General features: G+C 39.7%; 1 protein-coding gene across 5 annotated transcripts in view; it reads left to right on the top strand.

Annotated features, from left to right (window-relative positions):
* ZRANB1 (zinc finger RANBP2-type containing 1) overlaps positions 1 to 23930 on the top strand; it is a 73592-nt gene that overhangs the window by 43754 nt on the left and 5908 nt on the right. For 3 of the 5 annotated variants that reach the window (XM_023224417.3, XM_023224416.3, XM_023224420.3), the window contains 4 exons: positions 8514 to 8701; positions 13779 to 13932; positions 15443 to 15514; positions 15997 to 16195. In XM_023224417.3, coding sequence (XP_023080185.1) covers positions 8514 to 8701; positions 13779 to 13932; positions 15443 to 15514; positions 15997 to 16195 — 613 coding nt within the window. Of the gene's footprint in view, positions 1 to 4168; positions 4291 to 8513; positions 8702 to 13778; positions 13933 to 15442; positions 15515 to 15996; positions 16196 to 23930 lie in introns of all 5 variants that reach the window. The other 2 variants (XM_023224419.3, XM_023224418.2) reach the window with 1 other exon arrangement.

Below are 23930 nucleotides of genomic sequence, written 5' to 3'. Positions count from 1 at the left end.
CATTTCAGAGATAAGAAAAGCTATGAAAAAATAAAAAGTTTGTAATCTCACTGCCTAGAGGAAGCCTGTCAGATTTTTTTGTGTGTATTTTCAATCTTATTTTTTTGCATTTATTTACTTTTACATAGTTGAGATTATATTGTATATCCTTTTTCATTGAACTTTATATTTTGAATCAACGTGTACCTTTTAAAAATGTGTAATATGACATTGAATTGCTGCACCTTAACCTGTTCTTTATTAGCACCAGTTTGGGAGTCCCTGTGGAGCTGTCTTTCCTGATGTTTGTTATTAAGAATGGCATGCTGTCTCATTTTGTTAATCATTTGTATTTTTTTCTGTGAGTAGTTAATTCATGTCTTTTGTTCACTTTCTTTGGTGATTTTATCAAGTTACATGAAATATATATGAAAAATACACATCTTAAAAATATGTTCCAGTCCCAGTCTGGGCAACATAAAATCATTTTTGACCTTGGCCTCCCCAAAGTGCTGGGATTACAGGAGTGAGCCATGGCGTGTGGTCTCAGTTACTTTGCAAAATTGTCTTAGTTTTTACCTTTTCTTTGTTCATTTATTCATGCATTCAGGTACTTACCGACTGTGCTCCCAAGCACTTTGAAGGAAGTCATGGCTCTCAAGGAGTTTATGGGGCAAATAGAATTTAGCAAGCCAGGATAGCTCAGCAGAGGAAGTATAGGGTCCTAGAAGGAGCATATAACCTAATCTCATTAGGAGATTCGGAGAGGACTTTTGGTGACATCTAAGCTTCAACTTGAAAGAGAAGGAGGAAGAGTGTTTTTGTTAGTGGGAATTGTATGTGTTAAAAATCCAGGGTCGAGAGACCAAGGCACGTCCAGTAACCTGAGAGAAGTCAGTTGGTTGGAGTGTAGAATGAGGACTCTGAAAGAGAACCTTTAGGGAATGTTGGGACTATTTAACCTGGTTAAATAGGTTAATTCCTTAACCTGGTTAAGGAATTTAGCTGTTAGCCTAAGGGCAGTGGTAAACTCCCCCCCCGAGATGAGATCTCACTTTGTCACCCAGGCTGGATGGAGTGCAGTGACATGATCACAGCTCACTGCAGCCTCAACCTTCTTGGGCTCAAGGGATCCTCTCACCTCAGCCTCCCAAGTAGCTGGGACTACAGGTGCATGCCAGCACACCTGGCTTCTTCTTCTTCTTCTTCTTCTTTTTTTTGAGACGGAGTCTCGCTCTGTCGCCCAGGCTGGAGTGCAGTGGCCGAATCTCAGCTCACTGCAAGCTCCGCCTCCCGGGTTCATGCCATTCTCCTGCCTCAGCCTCCTGGGTAGCTGGGACTACAGGCGCCCGCCACCTTGCCCGGCTAGTTTTTTTTGTATTTTAGTAGAAATGGGGATTCACCGTGTTAGCCAGGATGGTCTCGATCTCCTGACCTTGTGATCCGCCCGTCTCGGCCTCCCAAAGTGCTGGGGATTACAGGCTTGAGCCACCGCGCCCGGCCTTACACCTGGCTTATTCTTTAAAGTTTTTGTAGAGATTGGGTTTCTCCCAGGCTGGTCTTGAACTGCTGAGCTCAAGCAGTCTGCCCTCCTTGGGCTCCCAAAGTGCTGGGATTGCAGGTGTGAGCCGCCACGCCCAACCTAGTGGTAAACTTTTGAAAAGGGAGTGCCTTAATTAAATTTGTGGTCTAAGAAGACCATACTCACCCTAGTGTAGAGAACAGATTGGGAGGGAGCAACACTTGAGATGGCAGACCAGTAGAGTAAATGATAGCAACTTAGGTACAGTCATATATAGCTGGGGTAGAGTCAGTGGAGATGGGGAAAGGGAGATTTATTTGAAAAAGACAAGTAGAATTGGCAAAACCTAGAAGAATTGATACTGGGCTGAGAAGAGAAGGAGGTTAGAAGGCCAGATTTTTGGTTTGGACATCTGGGTTGGCTAACAGTATTATTTTTCCTGGACATAGGAGAGAGAAAGTTTAGGTTTTTTTTTTTTTTTTTTTTTAGAGGTTTTGTGGTGAGGATGCTTGATGGATTATTAGATACATGGATCTGAAACTTTTGGGGATGTGTGCTTGTGGGGCTATTAGTGTTTACCGAAGCCGTGAAGTTTCTTTTTCAGTGGCACATTATGGAAACTTTCTTGTTTAGCGTTTCTGGTTGAAGACCTTAATATTGACTGGGTTACTTTTGAACATTTCTTCCAATTTGATGATTTTCTGTCTTCATTCTGTCTACTTTTGTCTAGAAGAATTAAATGTATAAAATATGAACAGTATAAAGTTATAATAAATTATGAAAGTTTTTCCTTTTATCCTTTCTTCCTTGCCCCTACTTTTTTTTTTTTTTTTTTTTAACAGAGACAGGATCTCACTCGGTTACCCAGGTTGGAGTGCAGTGGCATGATCATAGCTCATTGCAGCCTCGAATTCCTGGGCTCAGGTGATCCTCCCAAGTAGCTAGGACTACAGGCATGCATCACTGTGCCTGACTAATTTAAAAAATTTTTTTGTAAAGATGAGATCTTACTGTCTTGCTCAGGTCAGGCTGGTCTTCAAATCCTGGGCTCTAAGTGATTCTCCTGCCTTGGCCACCCAAAGTGCTGAGATTATAGGTGTGAACCACTGCACCCAGCCTCCCATTTCCACTTTTAAAATGTTCACTTACCCTCTAGTAAAAAAAGGGTGGGCTAGACTAGTTTCTCCCGGCCTACCTGAGATAGTATAAGTATAAAAATCTAAAATTTGATTTCAAATTCAGCCAAGGTAACTTGGCAGTATGGCAAATGAAATTTTTATTTTGAAGTCAGAAAGACTTTTGGATGTGACTTCAGTGGTGAATGTGGTTTTGGCATACACTATTTTATGAGTTTCAAAATCTACTTTTGGAATCTAAGATTTTTTTTTTTTTTTTTTAGACAGAGTTTTGCTCTTTGTTGCCCAAGCTGGAGTACAGTGGCACAATCTCGGCTCACTGCAGCCTCTGCCTCCTGGGTTCAAGCGATTCTCCTGTCTCAGCCTCCCAAGTAGCTGAGATTACAGATGCACGCCACCACGCCCGGCTAATTTTCTTTGTGTTTTTAGTAGAGTCGGGGTTTCACCATGTTGGCCAGGCTGGTCTTGAACTCCTGACCTCAGGTGTTCCACCCACTTCGACCTCCCAGAGTGCTAGGGTTACAGGTGTGAGCCACTGCACCTGGCCGGAACCTAAGATTTTTAAGAACCATAATTTCCTTTCAGTTGAATAGTTTCAGTGATATTTTAAGTGACCTTCATAATTTGAACTCATGTTCATCTGTTTTAGCCCATTAACATTTGTCCCTGTCTCTGATCACTTGTCCCAAAGATAACTTTGTGGCATGTTTCCTTTAAGTTCTTCCATGTTGCTTTCAGCAGTAGTTCTTCCTGCTTGGCAGAATCTTCTTTCTTACGAAAGTATCTGTTAGGTTAGGTATTTTTTCATGACTTCGGGGACTTCTGTTTTCACAAGAGTGGCTTGTTAACACTCTGATCAAAGATGTAAGGAGAAAAGAGCTCATTAGTATAGACTATATTTGACATAGTTTGTCAAACTGATAGATAATTTAAAAGTTTTAATTAGTGAATATTTGACTTCCTTCTCTCATTGAATCTTTTATTTTTCTAAAGAGGATGTTTTAGTAATGGACAGTGAGGTTATTGAATACAAGCTAGACTTGATATAATATAGATTAAATTTAAGAATTTGTTTATAATTTTGATTTTCATCTGTTGATCTTTTGAATAGGTTATTGTTTTGTAGCACTGTTCTAGGAATAGAAATAGTAGATGTTAACTTGTTGCTATTGTTATGTGGAAAATACAACCAGGAGGTGGTTTGGCCTGCTCAAATTATTTCTGAGATTGTTCCTCTGCTTTTGCCTACCGAAGGTACACTTTAAAAAATATCGAAGTCATTTTATTTAAAAAGCAGCTCATTAGTTTTTCAAGAATTTGCTGTGAATATCTATGCCAGGTTCAGGATTAAACGATAGCCAAATGCTTATGACATAAAAAAGTATTACTGGGGGGTATAGTTTCCTTTTAATATGAAAACCAGTGAAATAAGTTAAACTCTGGCTAGAGGAAAACCACATCTGCGTCTTTCTCTGACCATGGTAAAGGACATTCTGAACATTACCACTTAAAACTAACTTTTCTCTTCAAGGGTTCCTGAAACTGTGCCAGCTGACTCCAGGTCCACCCTGACCCCACAGCATAAACCATGCTGTGATGTCACAGCTACCATAGAACTCCAGGGTAGTGTTGGGCTGGCCCATGTGGGCTCAGGTAAGTCCTGGCTTTTTTTTTACCATTTGGCATTCTTTTCAAAGTTAGTAACCATTACAATTTTAATGTCATAAAGGAAAATAAGGCAAAACTTTGAAAACTGTGCCATATATGGGGGAAAAAATAAGTCTGTTTTCTAAACATCTATGAGCCAGCTCTAAATTCTAACCAATGGAGTTCCATAGTAGCTGTGAAGTCCCCAGTGAGTCATTGACCTGTGGCTTCAAAATATGTAAACTCTGCTTCTGGCCCAGCTTACGGAATAATACGTTTGCTTTTTATTTTTTTAACTGTTGAGCTAGTAATATATAATATAGTGGCTTTCATTTATTCTTAGGTCTTCATGTTTTAAGAAGTGTATTAACCCTTTATTTGTAATTATGTTTCGCTGTTAGGCTAATTGTGCATTTCATTCAATTTTGAATGGATGATGATACTGCAGATTAGTTTTATAAAATTAATCTTCTCAGTGTCTTCAGCTGTCCTTTTATTTGTCTTCATAACATGAAGGAGGAAGGGACAGAAGGCATAGTACACGTTTGTTAAATTTTAAAAAAAGTACTAAGAGAAAGATGTTTCGGCTGGGCACGGTGGCTAACGCCTGTAATCCCAGCACTTTGGGAGGCTGAGGTGGGTGGATCACCTGAGGTCAGGAGTTCGAGACCAGCGCCTGATCAATATGGTGAAACGCCATCTATGCTAAAAATACAGAAATTAGCTGGTGTGGTGGTGTGCGCCAGTAGTCTCAGCTACTCGGGAGGGTGAGGTAGGAGAATTGCTTGAACTCGGGAGGCAGAGGTTGCTTTTAGTAAGCTAAAATTACATCACTGTACTCCAGCCTGGGTGACAGAGCAAGACTCCGTCTCAAAAAAAAAAAAAAAATAAATAAATAAATAAATATAAAGATGCTTCAGTTACTCTTGGAGGCATTGTGAGATGTCAGTAACCTAGCAAACATGTATATGTTGATTATCTTCTCTTGGAACTTTTCATTTTTTCCTGGCCTTTGTCCTATAAAGTGAGATTTTAACACTTGCATTTATTTGTTGTCTTTTCCTGTCTACCAACTCTTCTACCTGATTCCTACATTCTTTTTATCTCCTGACATTAAAAGGTGCTCAAAGTGTAATTACATGAAGAACTCAGATATTTTGTAAGGTTTTTTTTTTTTTTTCTTTTTTGCATATATTACGATGCTTTTTCCCTGCTCCTTAAGTAGAAAACATGCGGTGGCTAAAACTTTAAATTATATGCCTATGGGCCAAATACTATTAAACACCATGTCTGTTTAAACAACAAAAACCTGTCTGTGAAGTAATGTCTAAACTTTCAGAAGTTCTCTTTGAGCAGTGTGCAATTAAAGACATGACAAAAATTGGGATAGTTCAGTGACATTTTCATGAAATTTGATTTGTAATAAATTTACTAATCTTTGTAGCTGAAAATGTGCCAGTCACCGAGACTATGAACTTTTATGCTTAATGAAAAGAATGAAATTACATATTCCCCAAACACTAGGTAATAAAATAATTTTCTTTTAAATGTTATTTTTTACTTATACTTAAGTGGTGTGTGTTTTTCCTGCTCTGGGAAGTTTGGAGAATTTTGTGCTGTCAAAAACTGAGAGTAGTCTGTTCTCCTCATCTTCTGTATGTCCGCCATGCTAGGGAATGGGCAGTATGCCCGTTTGTAGTTTCATGCAGAGCATGGAGTAGGGGGGACTAATTAAGTGTTTTTGATCATTTTGTATTAGGTCAAATAGAAATCCTAGTTGTGTTCGTGTATATCGGCTTTATTGAGATACAATTTCACATACCATGCAGTTCAACATTGGAAGTTCTGATTATATTTTTAAAAAGCACTTAATGAAAGCAGAATGGGTGATGATATTGTACATTATAGTTCCAAAGTACAGTTTGCTAATTTTGTCATACTGTGTAGTCTGCACCCCACTGCCCGATGCTCATTAACTTCTAATTACAGAAATCTCTCAGAGACATTAGAGAGGAAATCTTAAGAATTTCTGAGATGAGATTCTTCTAGACTTCAGCTATATGGTGAGTTAGCTAAAAACAATGAAGTGATTTGAAGATCTCCCCTTCTTCCAGGCAAAAGAAGGAAGTTATTTGGTGCTTAGCTTTAGATTACCTCATCTTTGTCTTTGAGAAATAAAAAATAAACACGAACACATTAAATACAAACACCTACATACATACATACACATATATACACATACATTGTACAGCTCTTCCTCTTTGTTTTTTCAGGTAAGTTGATCAGACTCGTGGGTTGTTTTTGGAAGTGTTCGGAACATTTTTTGTGTAATACAAAAAGTTTATAAGTAGATAATATTTTTAGATTAGAACTAAAGACTATAAAAGGTGCATTGATGCTACATATACCTGAAAATAGTCAAGGACTTTGATAGGACTGAAGGGAAAAGTCATTGCCTTCATACAGAAATGCTATGAAGTGGAAGGAAATGGCATGGGCATGCTCAGTCCTCAATAAAAGAAAACTACATTGAATTATCTTAAAAGTTACGGGTCCTACCAGGCTATACTTAATTGTTCATTAAATAAGTTAAGTAGAAGTTTTAGAGTTCTTTTTGTATTTGAACATAATAACTGGAAATAGAAAACTCTTCAATCATAGATTTGTTTTTAGTTCTAGTAGCACTTTCTGGTCTATTTGAAAGGCCAGCCCCTTTAGGAAGATTTATAGCCTTTATCTCATGCCATCCTTGATTAAGCTTTACCTTGACTTCTCTAGGGCACACTGTTCCTCATAAGGATGTGTAAGGTGGGTGGAGGCGGGGCATTTGTAGCTGAGCTTGTTATATGCATAGTGAGGAGTTTATCAAGCCACATTGCTGTGAAAATAAATTCCTATAAGAAGGCATTCTTAATATAATGGGTTTTCAGCCTGAAGAATGTGTATGTCTGTGTTTGGGGCAGGGGGTCATTTTTTTTTGGAGAGGACCGAAATTTGCAGAAAGGACTGCTTTGAATATTGGAGTCACATTTTCCCTGTCTTTGTACTTCTCATATTGCCTGGCAAGGCATTCCTGTATATCATGAGGATTCAGTAAATGTGGGAATTATTTTGAAGCCTTGTTATCTTTACTAACGGTAGAAAATTGTTGCATTTTACCAATCTGTTACATTCTAAGGAATATGTCTGATCTAATTCCTAATTCAAGATGGCAATTAAAATACTTTTTTAAAAGAACGCTAAGAATATTTTTACCTAGTATTAGTATTCTATCCAGCAAACACATTTGTCTGGATGTAATTTAGGAAACACTTAGAAGTATTTGGTCCCACAGATAATTTTTTAAAAGTTGCTTTAAACCCCTTTTGTGGTAGATTGGAAGCTAATCTACTCTTTTTTTTTTTTTTTTGCCCAGGCTGATACCCATACTTTACGAGACTGCTTAGTAGACAGTATTACTGTATTTACCTAACATTAACTTGTGTTAAGATTAATAAAATGGCTCAGTGGTAGTGGAATATTCTTTATAGATTTGGGCAGAAGTGATGTTTCTGTTTCTCCCCTATTCTAACTGGATTGTAATGTTTTATTTTAGCACATTTTATTTGAAATCATCTGGTTCAACTTTTACTTTATTAATAATTCTTAATGGCTATAAGGAAGACTTGGCTGTGAGAGAATCTGAAATCAAAATGTTGCCACCGTTTACTTACAGTGAAGATGGTTTCAGTTGCTCCAAGTTGTTTCAAAGCTAAAGAGCAGTATGGAAAGTTCAGCATTTGTTTTGATTCTGCTTTAAGAATGCAGTGGAAAGGGCAGGAGGAGCTCAATACCAGCTGGAAGCACATCCCTGTCTCCTTGGTTTCTGCAGAGTCAGGATGAACGCAGGACCAGAACCAGGGGCTCAGTGTCTCTTGTGACGTCTGGTTTCTTATACTAGATTATCGATCTTCGATCCAATTCTTACAGTCTAATAATTCCTCTAAATCCCACCAGAGCCTGGAGCCTGCACTGATGGTAAGGTAAATGTGTAGGCAGTTCTAGTTCTGGAAAGAAAATTTTTAAAGGGAAGGCAAAAAACTAATTTTCCTTACACTTACAGGACATTTAAATGATGCATCAGGATCCAGGAAGCACAGAGAAACAAAGAGTTTGGAGTGATTGCTACAGTTTGTGTTTTTTGAAGAAAATGAGAATTAAATGCTTTTCTATCTTGATGCTTGTTTTAGGGGTTGTAGAAGGTGATTTAGCTGCCATAGAAGCATACAAGTCATCAGGAGGAGACATTGCACGTCAGCTCACCGCAGACGAAGTACGCTTGCTGAACCGTCCTTCTGCCTTTGATGTTGGCTACACTCTTGTACACTTGGCTATTCGTTTTCAGAGGCAGGATATGCTAGCAATATTGCTTACAGAGGTGGGTTTGGCATTTTGGTTAAATGTTCTTTTATATTAAGGAAATCTATTCTTTAATGAAAAAAGTTTTCTTTTTTGATTTTATAATGTTTCTCTAAGCAGCTTTAAAATGTTTTGAATTCTTTTACCTCCTTTAAAAAATAACATTAAACTTAAGAGACTTAACTTTTAAGAGTATATGCTTTCAGATATTTGAATAGTCACAACAATGTTTGATTCATCATGTTTGGTTCAAACAAACCTGGAATGTATCTGTCATTCTTTAGTCATTCAATTAACAGATATTTACTGCATATTTACTGTGTGCCATGCACTGGGCTGAGAAGGGATAATTGTAAAGATGTTGGCTCTTTCTTCATTGAATCTCCAGCAAAGTAGAGAAATGAACTGGTAGTTCTGTGCAGCCTGTGCCCTGGTAGATGTAAATGCCAAGCACTATGCCAGTGCTTGAAGAGTTTTGAGGTGTCATGTCGTCTTTCTTACAGCAGGTAATGTTTTTGCTGCAGTTTGAAGGGGAAGAGTTAGGAGTTAGCCACATGAAGTGGATGAGGGAGAGAAGGGAAGTTGAGGAAAGCATTTTTACAGGGCGCAGAGATGGTGGAATTTGTGGTGAATCCAGGGACTTGCAGGTAAATAAGCATGGCTGAGATGGTGATTGGGAATGGAGAGAAGGGAAGTCTGAAAGATAAGCAGGGGTTGGATTATGAACGATCTTCTGTGTCAAGGAATTTGAAGATTATCCCTAGGGCCCTGGATGGTGTTAGGTACAGGCGCACGGGAGTGAGCAGAGCAGATTGTGTTTTGGCTGCTGTACACTGGAGAGGGGCGAGCCTGATTAGGAGGGGGTTGCAGAGGTGCTGGCAAGAACTTCTGCCAGAAGGGCAGAAGGGTAGCCTTAGAAATGGGAAGAGGGTTAGAGGGTTGGAGAAACTGAGACAGGCCCTCAGTCTGAAGAAGTAGACTGACTGATTGGATATGGGAAGATATAGAGTGGACCTAAGTTGATTCTTCCGTTTCTGGCTTACATAACTAGATACATGCTACAAATGATTGAGAGAGATTGCCTATGAATTATTCAGGATGTGACTACATTATCCAGGTTTTTTTTTTTTTTTTTAAAGCCAAGAGTCTCACTCTGTTGCCCAGGCTGTAGTGTAGTGGCACGATCTTGGCTTACTGCAACCTCTGCCTCCTGGAGTCAAGCAATTCTCCTGTGTCAGCCTCCCGAGTAACTGGGATTGTAGGCGCATGCCACCACGCCTGGCTAGTTCTGTATTTTTAGAAAGACGGCGGTTTCACCATGTTGGCCAGACTGGTCTCGAACTCCTAACCTCAAGAGATCTGCCTGCCTTGGCCTCCCAAAGTGCTGGGATTATAGGCATGAGCCACCACGTCTGGCCAAGGTAACATTTTTTAATGGTAAGAGAAATAGAGTAAAAGTGCAGAGAGTCATATTAATTGTGGATTCAAATTTTGTCAGTATATATCTTTTCGTATATACTTTTGTATATTTGTTTATTCAAATTTGCCAATATTTGGGAACCACTACAGGGCACTGTATGGGGATTAAAATATTTGAAGGTTAGATGGAAACATGATTGTAGTATTGTGTCCAGTTTCTTAAGATTCCAGTGAAGCTGGGGTGGGGGGCTTGAGAAACTGAAGGCCATGATGAAAACAAAAGGGCAGGCTTATTGAGTATAAATAAGGGAGAAGGGAACTTTTCAGATAGAGGGATCCAGGTTTTAGAATGTGAGATAGAAGAATTAGAGTTTTTCTAGTGTTGAAGGCCTGGCTGCATTTGTGTTGTGGTGCCTAGTCGTGTTGTCTGTTGTATATTGGAAGGGCCATCAATGTGGAGTTGTAGTTGCTGGTGGTGACAGGAGCCAGCGTTAAGAAGGCAGTTGTAAACTAGGGTGAAAGTCTTTAGGGGCTCCCCTGAAGTAGGTAGAAGATTATTACAAGGTTTTAGAGGGGCCATCATGAGTCATTGAGCTCCTGAGACCGTCTGAGGACTAACAGTGGGATGATGATAGAACATCAGTATATTTATTGCAGTATCACAGATTATCTGGAAACTTAGCAGCTAAGACAAGTGTATGTTATCTCACAGAGTTCGTGAGGGTTAGAATCCAGGAGCTACTTAGCTGAATAGTTTTGACTCACGATGTCATGAGGTTGCAGTCAAGTGGTCCGGGGCTGTAGTTGTCAAAAGACTCAACTGGGGCTAGAGTATCTGTTCCTAAGCCCACTCAGGTGGCTTTTGGCCGGAGGCTTCAATTCCGTGCCATGCAGGCCTGTCTACAGGGATGCTCATGATACAGCAGCTGGTTTCACCCCCAGCAAGTGATCCAAGAGAGGCACAGAGTACAAGAGAGTGATCCAGTGTCTTTGAAACCTGCAGTGTCTTTTATAAATGGATTTAGGAAGCAATATACCATTACTTTTGCTGTATTCTGTGGGACATGTGGAACAACCCTGGAACAGCGTGGGAGAGGTGGAGGGGATTTGTTCCAGGCAAAGAGCAAAATTGGTCATGGATTCAGTCTCCATGGAATAAATACTCCAAAGGACAGAATTAAAGGGGCCAGTAGGGAGACTGTAAGTGGGGGAGCCTGGACTAAGTCTAGAGTAAGGGGGTGTGTTGCAGAGAATGCTCAGCCAGATTCTTTTGGAATGAGAACAGGAGAACATTAGAGTTGGGGATATGTATGTGGGGCAGGAGTTTTCATCCGATTCTGTGTCATGGACCCTGCTGGTAGTCTCATGAAGCTTAAGGACTCCTTCCCAAAATACTGTTTTTAAATAAAATAAGAAGTAAATGAGATTACAAAGGAAATCAGTTGTATTGAAATAATAGCTACCAAAATACTAAACTAAATTTGTGATATATAAGAAAATACATTTTAATATTGGTAAAAAGGTGGGGAAAATGGATTTAACTTGAATTAAAACCAAATTCCCATTAAAGTTCATAGACCATTCCCAAGATCATGGACCCTAAGTTAAGAACTCCTAGCCTATGGAGATGGTTGAGAACCATAAAGTTGAAGAGGTCAGAAGGTGAGTGGCAGGCTTCAGGGGCACATCCTACTTAAGGATGGTGGCGGAAGGGGTTGTTAGGGGGGCTGGTTTCTTTCAGAATGTTTGTGGTAGTCAGGGTCCAGTCCAGGTGGTTTTTGGAAAGGTCTTTCCAGGTTTTTGGAAAGGGCCTGAGAGCTAGCTGATTGGAATAAGCTATTTTTGAATTTACTTTGGGGGAGCCGTTTTAGCTATGTTGCTTGAGAAATAGTCAATTATATTCTGAAAATATTTAATATTTGGTTTTCCATGTTTGAGTGTTGATGAATGGTTGGGCTCTTGGATTTAAGATGTAGTGAGAATTTTCATGGTTAATGGTAATCTTGGTGAATAAAGTCTAGCAGAACTGAATTTCCATGTAGGAGTTTTTTAATTTTTAATTTTTTTCTTTTAAGACAGGCTTTCTCTGTTGGTCAGGGGTGTGATCATGGCTCACTGCAGCCTCATCCTCCCTGGCTCAAGTGATCCTCTCACCTTTCAGCCTCCCCAGTAGCTGGGATTACTGCTGCATGCCACCAATGCCTAGCTAATATTTTGGGTTTTTTTGTAGAGGCAGAGTTTCATTATGTTGCCGAGGCAGGTCTTGAATTCCTGAGCTCAAGTGATCCTCCTGCCTTGGCCTCACACAGTGCTGGGATTATAGATGTGAGCCACCACACCCGGCTGGAGTTTCAGAATAGGGAGTCAGGTGACTGTGTGGGGTATGCGGGGTTTTTGAAACATTATTTCTTTAATAGCAATAACAGTTAGTTGTCTGCATATATGATGTAGATAACATTATCAGTAAACCTTAGTCTTTGAGAAGAAGAAGGGGCTGGAAGACCTGTTGCTTCAGACCCCACTGTGGCTGGAAGGGCAGGTTGGTGACATCAGGGAACAGGCTCACTGTGGCTCACTCTGGATTTTTTTTTGTCAGAGTCTCTCTGTGTCACCCAGGCTGGAGTGCAGTGGCGCGATCTCAGCTCATTTTAACTTCCTCCTCTCGGGTTCAAGCGATTCTCATGCCTCAGCCTTCCAAGTAACTGAGACCATAGCTAATACTTATAGTAGTAGTTTTAGTAGAGACAAGGTTCCATTGTGTTGGCCAGGCTGATCTCGAACTGCTGAACTGAACCAATCCACCCACCTCAGCCTCCCAGAGTTGTTGGGATCATAGGCGTGAGCCATTGTGCCTGGCCTCGAATTCCGTTTGTTACTGGCAGATGCTCAACTGTGATTTTAGAATTCTGTGTTTGTATTTTTATTTAGCTCCACAAATTAGATATGACTGAAATGTGAAGTTAAATTAAATCTTTGCAACATTTGTTGCTATTTGGCATTTTAAAAAGAAGAAAAAAATAACAAAAGAAGAAAGTTTTAGCCTTCCTTTTTTGTTGTTGTTGTTTTCTTGCTTAGAGGACTGTGCACTAGTGCTCCCATCTCACTCCTGTCAGGCTGAGCTTCAGAGGTTGGCAGTCTGTGTTTAAACTTGGAGATGCCAAATGCTTTTTAAAAAACTCAGCGTGGTAACAAACGGAGAGGAAGAAAGGGGGCTTGAGGTCAGTGGGAACTAACCCTTTAAATACTGTGCTTTTTTTGAGTCCAAGTTAGGGTACTTGAATCTTGTGGGAGAAGAGTGTTTGCAGTTTTCCCTTTCTCTATCAGCTGTGATTCTCTGCTTCTAAAGAATGTTTTTATTGGGTGCACGATGGTTAGTCTGCTTAGGTTTTCTGTCCTGGTATGTCTATGAACAACACCCTTTTCCATAAATTTGTATTTCCTTGTGATAAATTATTAAATAGAGTTACTGAATCAGAGGATAAAACATTTTTATGACTGTTTCTGAAATATTATACTGGTGTATACTTTCATTGGTAAGGAAATAATACCCAGTGTATTTTAAGATTAAAGAAAACCTTGAGTTATTGGAAAGTTTTGCTGATTTCTTTTAAATACTGTTGTTTTCTGCTTCCATTTGTGGTACATGAGGTGAGAGGAAAGTTTCTTTTGTATTTAAGGTGTCTCAACAAGCAGCAAAGTGTATTCCAGCAATGGTGTGTCCTGAACTGACAGAACAAATCCGGAGAGAGATAGCTGCCTCTCTTCATCAGAGAAAGGGGGATTTTGCTTGCTATTTTCTGACTGACCTTGTAACATTTACATTGCCAGCAGGTAACTGCAAAATCTAATGTAAAAAGACTTTTTCATTTTATTATAGTTATATTTGTGTATATAGGTGAAAAATGTTTTTGTTAGAAAGCACATAACATAGCTACTACATGTGCATCTTAAATTACTTGACTGTCTTATTTATGCTGGAAGTGAGCATACGGAGGGCTACTTGTTAGTAAATGCTTTTGCTATCTGAGAGGAAGTAGTGGACCTCAGATTATTTTTTAAAAATCTGTTTTACTCTTTTATTTTTCTCTTTGGTTTTATTTTAGAATATCCTTTAAAAAAAACTCCTTTGAAAAATTTTCCCTTTTTCATTCTGGTATGTTATTTTGAAATTAGATAGCTATATTGGTTACCTGGTATTAAGAGATGGGATTAGAACATGAGCTTTTGATGGGTAGAGTCAGATTATTTGAACACATGGCATTCTCTTGAATGTATCATTCCTTTTTTACTCATTTTATTTATTTCTACTGTGTTTGTGAAGCAACTTTTCAATTTTCAATTCATTGACAGTTGAAAATGTCCTTCAGAATGTTTTTTGTCAGTTGGCATTGAATAAATACAACAAACACCCAAAGTTTCTAAAATCTTTAATCTGAGATCTCTTTGTTTTGTTGCTGTTTTTTTGTTTTTTTTTTAAATTGAAACGGGGTCTTGCTCTGTTGCCTAAGCTGGAGTGCAGTGGCATGATCATAGCTCACTGCAGCCTTCAACTTCTGGGCTCAAGTGATCCTCCTGCCTTAGCCTCCTGAGTAGCTAGGACCATATGTAGGCTCATGCCACCCACCCCTGGCTAATTTTTAATTGTTTTGTAGAGATGCAGTGTTACTTGGGCTAGATCTGAGTGTTTTTAATTTTTATATTCAGACAAACAGGAACGTTTACAAATTGGAGGAGATAGTAATTAAGTTTTCTGAAATTGGAGGAAGTTTGATTTGAAATGCACTCAATTCTGTGCATTTTCTGTGTATTTAAGCTTACCCCAGAATGATTAGATTTTTTAAAATTTATTTTTTATTTTTATTTTTTGAGACAGGGTCTCACTCTGTCATCCAGGCTGGAGTGCGGTGGCAAGATCATGGCTCATTGCAGCCTTGGCCTCCCCAGGCTCAAACAGTTCTCTCACCATAGCCTCTTGAGTAGCTGGGACTACAGGTGTCTACTGCCTCATCTGATTAATTTTTGTATATTTTTTGTATAGAGACAGGGTTTTGCCATGTTGCCCAGGCTGGGCTCAGAATCCTGAGTTCAAGCAGTCTGCTGGCCTCAGCCTCCCAAAGTGCTGGAATTATAGGCGTGAGCCACTGCACCCGGCCCAGAAAGGAAATGTTTTACCTCACACATGTTATACTTGTATATTAAGAAAAAGCTATCTGATAACCTTCAACGGAAAGGGAGTTATTTTAGAGACAGTTACTAGTAGATAATTAATAAGTGTAATTAAGTATAAGTTAAGTATAAGTTATGAAACAAAAGATCTTTTAAGTTTGTTTTTTCTTTGTAGATATTGAAGATTTGCCCCCAACTGTCCAAGAAAAATTATTTGATGAGGTGCTTGATAGAGACGTTCAAAAAGGTAAGCATGGAATTAATGAGTATAATTTACCTTTCATCTGATCAAGTAAGTTTTGTTTAGTAAAGCATGGTGTAGTTTGGTGTATAATCAACTTGCTTTATTTTTATTTTAAATTAAAGATGTAAAGTCCTGAGGTTCAGTGTTACATTGTATGGTTCACTGTCATAGAGTGAACAAATAAAGATACAAAAATTTTAAAACCTTGGTTCTCTGCTTCCTGTTCCAGAATGTGTATGTTTCTATATTAAACACTTTTTAGAAAATAAAACTAAAGAATTTAAAAGTTGATTAAATTATTCTAGAGACAGAAGATGTTTCAAGTACTCAGAAGTTTATATTTCGATTGGTCAATTTTATTTAGGTGTTTATTGGTAAATTACATATAAACCATTTTATATCTAGAAAATAGGTTCTTTTTCCCCATGAATATTCTCTAATAACATAGGTATGGAAATGAACATGTATTTAAATCCATCGTACAGAATTAGAAGAAGAGTCTCCAATTATTAATTGGTCCTTGGAATTGGCTACACGTTTGGACAGTCGATTGTATGCACTTTGGAACCGGACTGCAGGAGACTGCCTACTTGATTCAGTACTCCAAGCTACCTGGGGCATCTATGACAAGGACTCGGTGCTTCGGAAAGCCCTGCATGACAGCCTGCATGACTGTTCACATTGGTGAGCTGGCGTTCTGCCCCGTTTCAACCCAGGAGTGCATTCGCTGGATCATTTCCTTGTGCTGGTGGAATACTTTTTATGTCAGTTATATTTTCTATGGAAACTAGAGAAAAAAACAGTTCGTTTTGGACATTAAAATACTTTGAACATGTCCATGGTTTTTGTTTTTGTTTTTCCCCCAAGAAACGAGATAAAAGCAAGAATAAATGGTGTTTATACTTTTTTTGGCTAAATTTTAAAATAGAAACATTTGAAGCTTTAAAATGCAAGCATTTATTGTTTCTATAAAACAGAAGCAGTATATTTGAACATTTCAAATGCAGCATTTCAAGTTATATAGTAGCCTTAAATATTGATAAGGCCTTTGCTCATCTTTTTAGGGATTGATTGATTGATCAATCCATGGATGGAAGCAGGGTTTGGCTCAGTTGCTGGGCTGGAGTGTAGTGGTGCAGTCTTGGCTCACTGCATCCTCCACCTCCTGGGCTCAAGCCATCCTTCCACCTCAGCCTCCTGAGTAGCTAGAACTACAGGTGCTCATCACCATGCCCGGCTGTTTTATGTATTTTTGGTAGAGATGGGGTTTTGCCATGTTTCCCAGGGTGGCTTTGCTAATCCTGATCTCAAGCGATCCACCTGCCTGAGGCTCCCAAAGTGCTGGGATGACAGACCTGTGCTGCCGCACCCAACCTTATTTAATATTTGTGTTCACTAAGAGGTTATATTGACATTGTGTTACAAGTTTTTTTTTCCTTCCTGAGGGAATCTTAACATCACATTCTTTATTTTGCAAATTTTCAAACCCATGGAATAATTTTTTGAAAATTCAGTGCAACAGATCCTGGTGTTTTCTTCATTCAGTTGAGCAGTTGTCAGCATTTTGTCACACCTGCTGCATATCTCCATCCAGAAAGACTCTTGGGTCAGTTCGTTGTAGACATCATGACGCTTTACCCTTCAAAATATTAACATACATCTTTCCAGAACAAGAATATTCTCCTACTCACCCACATCCCCATTCCTCCATCGAAGTAATTCAACATTGATTCTGTTATCTGACAGTTCATAATCACATTCCTCCAATTGTCTCAAAGTGTTCTTTATGTATATATATTTAACAGCATGCAGTCACTGGAAAAATAATTGTTTTTGTGAATGAATAGTTCAGATCTTTACATTTATTTGACTTATGTGGTATTTTCTTGGTTCTTTGAACATTATCTCATTTAGTTATTACAGGCATGAGCCACCGTGTCCGGCCCATAAGTTACTTTCTTGAGAGCTAAATTGTAGATCAAAGCATAATGCAGTATGGCTGGGGTGTGTGGCTCATGCCTGCAATCCCATTGCTTTGGGAGGCCGAGGCAGGCAGGCCAGGAGTTCAAGAGCAGCCCGGCCAACTTGTTGAAACCAAAATGGTTGAAACCATTTTATATCTAGAAAATAGGTTCTTTTTCCCCATGAATATTCTCTAATAACATAGGTATGGAAATGAACATGTATTTAAATCCATCGTACAGAATTAGAAGAAGAGTCTCCAATTATTAATTGGTCCTTGGAATTGACCAAAAAAAAATTTTTTTTTGGTAGAGACAGGGTTTCGCTCGCTATGTTGCCAAGGCTTGTCCTGAACTCCTAGGCTCAAGAGATCTGCCCACAATCTCCCTATCTCTATGCTAGACTTCTGGGACCTCAAATGACTCACAACCATCTGAGAATTCCATTCCTGATACAAGCAGTCTACTAAAAATACAAAAATTAGCCAGGTGTGGTGGTGCATGCCTGTAATCCCAGCTATTTGGGAAGCTGAGGCACGAGAATTGCTTAAATCCAGGAGGAAGAGGAGGTTGCAGCGAGCCAAGATCACGTCACAGCATTCCAGCCTGGGTGAAAAGAGTGAGACTGTCTTGGGGGTGGGGTGGAGGGAAATAGAGTAACAATTTGTGGGCACATTAGAGAAATAAAATAGCTTCCTGGATGACCTGACTGGATGTATATTAAAGCTAAAGAATGAATGTATCACTCAGGTAGTTTTAGTCAATTAGTAATTGTCCTGGAGAGAGGGCGTTTTTGTGCCTCTTAGTGGAGATGGCTGTATGGTAGTATGAAGTGGGTTCATCGGGCTAGGTAAGCCTGATTCTGGTCAGTGCTCTGCCTGTCTGGGCCTCTTGATCAGATCCCATGGTCAACAAGCAGCTTCCTGCTCCTGATTTTCTTGACCACTGCTATGGGCCTGTCTGTGTCAAGAGGATGAGCCTGGTTTGGTTTCTAAGACAGTGGGTTCTTGGCATTGTGGTTTTACAGGTCTGCCTTGTAGTTTTGGTTAATGTGACTCTGCCCTGTAAGCCAGGTTTGAACTGTGGTAAATCTACCACTTTGCAGGTCCCCTCTAAAAAGGCAGCCAGTAATCTTTGATGGTAATTTCCTATTTTTTTTTTTTTTTTAAGACAGAGTCTTACTCTGTCGCCCAGGCTGGAGTGCAGTGGCATGATCTCGGCTCACTGCAACCTCCGCCTCCGGGGTTCGAGCAATTCTCGTGCCTCAGCCTCCTGAGTAGCTGGGATTACAGGCAGCGCCACCATACCCAGCTAATTTTTTGTATTTTTAGTAGAGATGGGGTTTCACCATGTTGCCCAGGCTGGTCTCGAACTCCTGAGCTCAGGCAGTCTGCCTGCCTCGACCTCCCAAAGTGCTAGGATTACAGGTGTGAGCCACTACGCCTGGCCTTTTCTTTGGTGGTAATTTCCTGATATGTTGAAAGGCCAAAAGTACATTGTGGATTTTAGAAGTGGTGTCTTTTTTTTAGTGGTGAGTGTTTTTGTTGTTGTTTTGTTTTTTGAGAAAGGGTCTTGCTCTGTCACCCAGGCTGGAGTGCAGGGTTACGATCTTGGCTCACTGCATCCTTTGCTTCCTTGGGCTCAGGTGATCCTCCCACCTCAGTCTCCTATGAGTAGCTGGGACTATAGGAGTGTGCCACCACATGTGGCTAATTTAAAAATTTTTCTGTAGAGATGAGGTTCTCACTGTATTGCCCATGCTGGTCTTGAACTCCTGGACTCGAGCGTTTCTTCTGCCTTAGCCTTCCAAAGTGCTGAGATGACAGGCATGAGCTACTGCACCTGGATTTTTTTTTTTTTTTTTAACAAAGACATTTGTGGTGAGTAAGAAGTGCTTTGGGGTTTATTCCCACCTGTTCCTCAGAGCTGGCTATGGGTGATCTTGTGAGTCTGAGTTGTCACTAATGCTTGTATCGGGAATGGAATTCTCAGATGGTTGTGAGTCATTTGAGGTCCCAGAAGTCTAGCATAGAGATAGGGAGATTGTGGGCAGATCTCTTGAGCCTAGGAGTTCAGGACAAGCCTTGGCAACATAGCGAGCGAAACCCTGTCTCTACCAAAAAATACAAAATTTAGCCAGGCGTGGTAGTGTGTGCCTGTAGCTCCAGCTACCTAGGAGGCTGAGGGGGAAGGGTCGTTTGAGCCTGGAAGGTTGAGGCTGTGCTGAGCCAAGATCATGCCACTGCACTCCAGCCTAGGTGACAGAGTGAGATCCTGCTAAGAGAAAAAAAAAAAAAAATCAAGGGGAGAAATAGAATCTGATAGACTAGATAGGGAGTGGGTACTAGGGTGAGAAGGAACTAGGCTGTTTGTTTACGGCCACTGGCAAGAGTTGTTGCAGCAGATCTTTTAGTCCATAGTCCTGACTCTTAAAAGATGCTTCAGGAGTGAGCACCTAGGGCTGGCATATGGACAGGTGTCCCAGAACAGCATGGTTTGGCGTCACCTCCTCCAGGCCCTGCCACTGGGGAGCTTTGCCCGATGGTTTACAGTTCAGGCATAGGAAGCTGCATTGATTACAGTGATCACACAGACATCCTTACAGTACTGGGGTGGGTTGGGATGAAAATTATCTAGTGGTTAGATAGTAAGTGTTGTTGCCATGGATTCGAGAGGTCAAATATACTAGCCTTAAGGAATAACCCTTACATAGTTCTTGTGTTGAGTTGCATCAGGTTTGTCCACTGGGCTTGTCATGTGGCCAGTAGAGAGTAGAGAGCAGAGTGAGAATGAGTAGGCGTGGATTTTCTAGGCCAGGAGGGGAGGAGCCAGCATATAGCTTGTGTAGTCTCCTTTTTAAGATGCTCTTTGCTGAGGTGCCGTTTGCACTTAATTGAAACCAGCTGGAATGAGATGTTTTCTTATATAAGATACATAGTAAGAACTGAGAAAGCAATTTTCTTTTATTTGAACCCCTCCACCCATCACTTCAAGATAGGCTATTTGTGTTTGTAGCTAGCTGTGCTGTTCTCTTGGATACTGCTGATTCTAGCTGACTCAGGTTCTCAAGTCCGAATATATTGTATTTGCTTTTTATTGACATGCCAACCCGATTTCCCAAGGGGCAGGTAGAGGCATTTAATGTAAATTGGGGGAAAAAAATCAGTATAAGTCTTTCAGAATTATTCCTTTTTTCTTTTTGGAGACAGGATCTTGCTGTGTTGCCTAGACTGGAGTGCAGTGGTATGATCTTGGCTCATTGCAACCTACACCTCGTGGCTCAAGCAATTCTCCCACCTCAGCCTCCCAAGTAACTGGGACTACAGGCACATACCACCATGCCCAGCTAATTTTTTTTTGTGGTATGTTGTGTAGAGACAGGGTTTCGCTATGTTGCCCAGGCTTGTCTCAGACTCCCACCTCGGCCTCCTAAAGTGACTGTTTTTGTTATTACGGAGAATTGTCAGCCGGGCCTGATGGCTCAGGCCTATACCAGCACTTTGGGAAGCTGAGGCTAGAGGATTGCTTGAAATCAGGAGTTCAAGACCAGCCTGGGCAACATAATGAGACCCTGTCTGAAAACAAAGAAAAACACAGTGAGATACTACTTCACATGCACAGAAATAGCCATAACCAAAAAGACAGGTAATAACAGTGTTGTTGAGAATTTGAGGAAATTGGAATCTTCATACATTGCTGATGGCAACCAGAAATGTTCTAGGTCTTGAACTCCTGGGCTCAGGTGATCTTCTAGCCTCAGCCTCCCAATTAGCTGGGATTGCAGGCACATGGGCTGATTGTGGATTGTGGTTTTGATTTGTATTTCCCTATTTAAGTGATGATATTGAGCATCTTTTCATGTTCTTACTGCTCATTCATGTATCTTCTTTGGTTTAGTACTTTCCACGTCTTTTGCTCATTTTTAAATGGGTTGTCTTAATATTGATTTGCCAGGTGTTGTTTGTATCAGGTCCCTCATTGGATATCTGCTTTGCAGATATTTTTCTCTATTCTGTGGCTTGTCTTTTCACTTCATTAGCAGTGTCTTTTGAAATCAGGAGTCTTTAATTTGATCAGGTTCAGTTTATCAATGTTTTTCTGTTATTGCTCATGCTTTTGCTGTTGTATCCGAAGAGATTTTTGTCTAGCCTAAGGTCATAAAGATTTACTCCTGTGGTTTCATATAAGAATTTTATAGTTTTAACTTTTACGTTTAGGTCATTTTTGTTGAAAGTGTGAGGTGTCCTAAATTCACCTCTTTGCATGTGGATACCCAGTTGTTTCAGTACCTTTAATTGAAAAAACCCTTTCTACATTCTATTGCCTTGGCGATTTTGTCGGAAATTATTTGACTATACAAGTAAGGTTTTGTTTCTGGACTCTTACTAGTAATTTTTCTATTGATCTATTTTTCCATTGGGCTATCCTCATGTCAGTACCAGACTGTCTGGATGTTCATATCATTGTAATAAATTTTGAAATCAGGAGTGTAAGTCATCTGACTTTGTATTTCTTTTTCAACATTGTTTTTGACCATTTTGAGTCCTTTGGATTTCCATATAAATTTTAGGATCCAGCTTATCAATTTTTGTAAAAAAGACAGCTGGGATTATGATTGGGATTGCATTTAATCTGTAGATGAATTGGGGTGATGGTGGTATTGCCAGCTTGACAATATTGAGCCTTCTAGTCCATGAACATGGAATTGAGTTTTGAATGTTAAACCAAACTGGTATTCCTGTACCATCCGGTCACACGCTGTTGGATTTGGTTTGCTTGGCTGTTTTTAGGGAGACCCTGGTAGTTTCAGAGTTTAGGTCTTGGGGTGGTGAGGATGAATATTTTAACGTGTTTAGTTTTAAAGTATATTTTATTGAACTCCCTTCTTCAGTGGTCTTTGTGGAGTTTTGAGTGCAGTCACCATTGAATTTCTGGCTGACTTAGCTGTCTTACTTACAAAGTGATTTTAGGCATTAACCAAGAAATTTCTAACTGCCTGCAACTTTCAGTAGTAACAATTTCGGTGTTTGATATTTCTCCTTGAACTTTTCAAAACATTGTATTTCATCACTGTTGCCAAAATTTTCAGACACATTTCTGTATATCTTAGCTATTATAAAAGAAGAATATATATATTTTAATTTTAAAACATTTGGAATTATAATTAAACATCCTCCATTACCTGGAGTATGAAAAATGTTTTAAACTGAGTTTTTACTCTGGAACGTTATATTTTAATTTCTTTAGAAAATATATTAATTTACTTTCTGAGAAGCCCTTCATTAAATTACTGTAAAGTTACTTGTGACACCAACCCATTTAACTTTTTTTTTTTTTTTTAAGTATAGACGGGGTCTCACCATGTTGGCCAGGTTGTTTTGAATTCTGGACCTCAGGCAGTCCTCCTCCTTCAGCTTCCCAAAGTGCTAGAATTACAGGTGTGAGCTACCACACCTGTTCATGTTTACCTTTAATATGCTGAAACTTTAACAACAGGAACAGATTTGTCTTTGGTTTCTTTTACCTAGAATTCAGATGTATAGAAGATAAATGTGATGTTATAAACAGATTAAATGTCTGTCTTCATTTTAGAGGTCTTAGTTGGCTTGTTTTATAAGACAGTGAACCATAATTTTGAGCATAATTATTTCAGAATTTTCATATCTGATAGACAAAGAATCGATGTTGTTTTCAGTAATTCAGTGTTAAGCATAAAGAAGGAATGTTTTCTGTCATTGCAGTGGGTTTCTTTTTGGTTGCTTTTGAATTATTAGGTGATCATCAGAGAGAAATTATTTATGGAAAGAAATCTCAGGGAGATGATCTTGATACTATGAACACACGGAATATTTCCCATCTGTTGTTTATACAAGTGATCAAGTAGGTGGTGTACTATACATTGATAGAGAAATGTAGTGTCTTTGTATCCAACATTTCAGATGACTTTTTTTTTTTTTGTAAACTAAGTGTAGACAGTCGAAAATAACCAGTCTCATAATTAGCGTTTGAAGTTTGAAAATTTGGTTGTTCGTAAATCAAATTCTGGCTAAAGATGTTAAAGGATGTTACAAGGTATCTGCTAGCGGAAGAGGGAGGCATTTTTCATTTGAAAAATACATTACCAACCAGGCAAAATAAAATTATTGTTTCACAAACTGCTTAAATACTGCGTTAAAGAAAAATGATCAAAGGCCGGGCGTGGTGGCTCAAGCCTGTAATCCCAGCACTTTGGGAGGCCGAGATGGGCGGATCATGAGGTCAGGAGATCGAGACCATCCTGGCTAACACGGTGAAACCCCGTCTCTACTAAAAAATACAAAAAACTAGCCGGGCGAGGTGGCGGGCGCCTGTAGTCCCAGCTACCTGGGAGGCTGAGGCAGGAGAATGGCATAAACCCGGGAGGCGGAGCTTGCAGTGAGCTGAGATCCGGCCACTGCACTCCAGCCCAGGCGACAGAG

This window comes from Piliocolobus tephrosceles, chromosome 9 (genome assembly GCF_002776525.5).
Source record: "Piliocolobus tephrosceles isolate RC106 chromosome 9, ASM277652v3, whole genome shotgun sequence".
Lineage (NCBI taxonomy): Eukaryota > Metazoa > Chordata > Mammalia > Primates > Cercopithecidae > Piliocolobus > Piliocolobus tephrosceles.
This window is presented reverse-complemented; position numbering and strand designations above follow the sequence as displayed.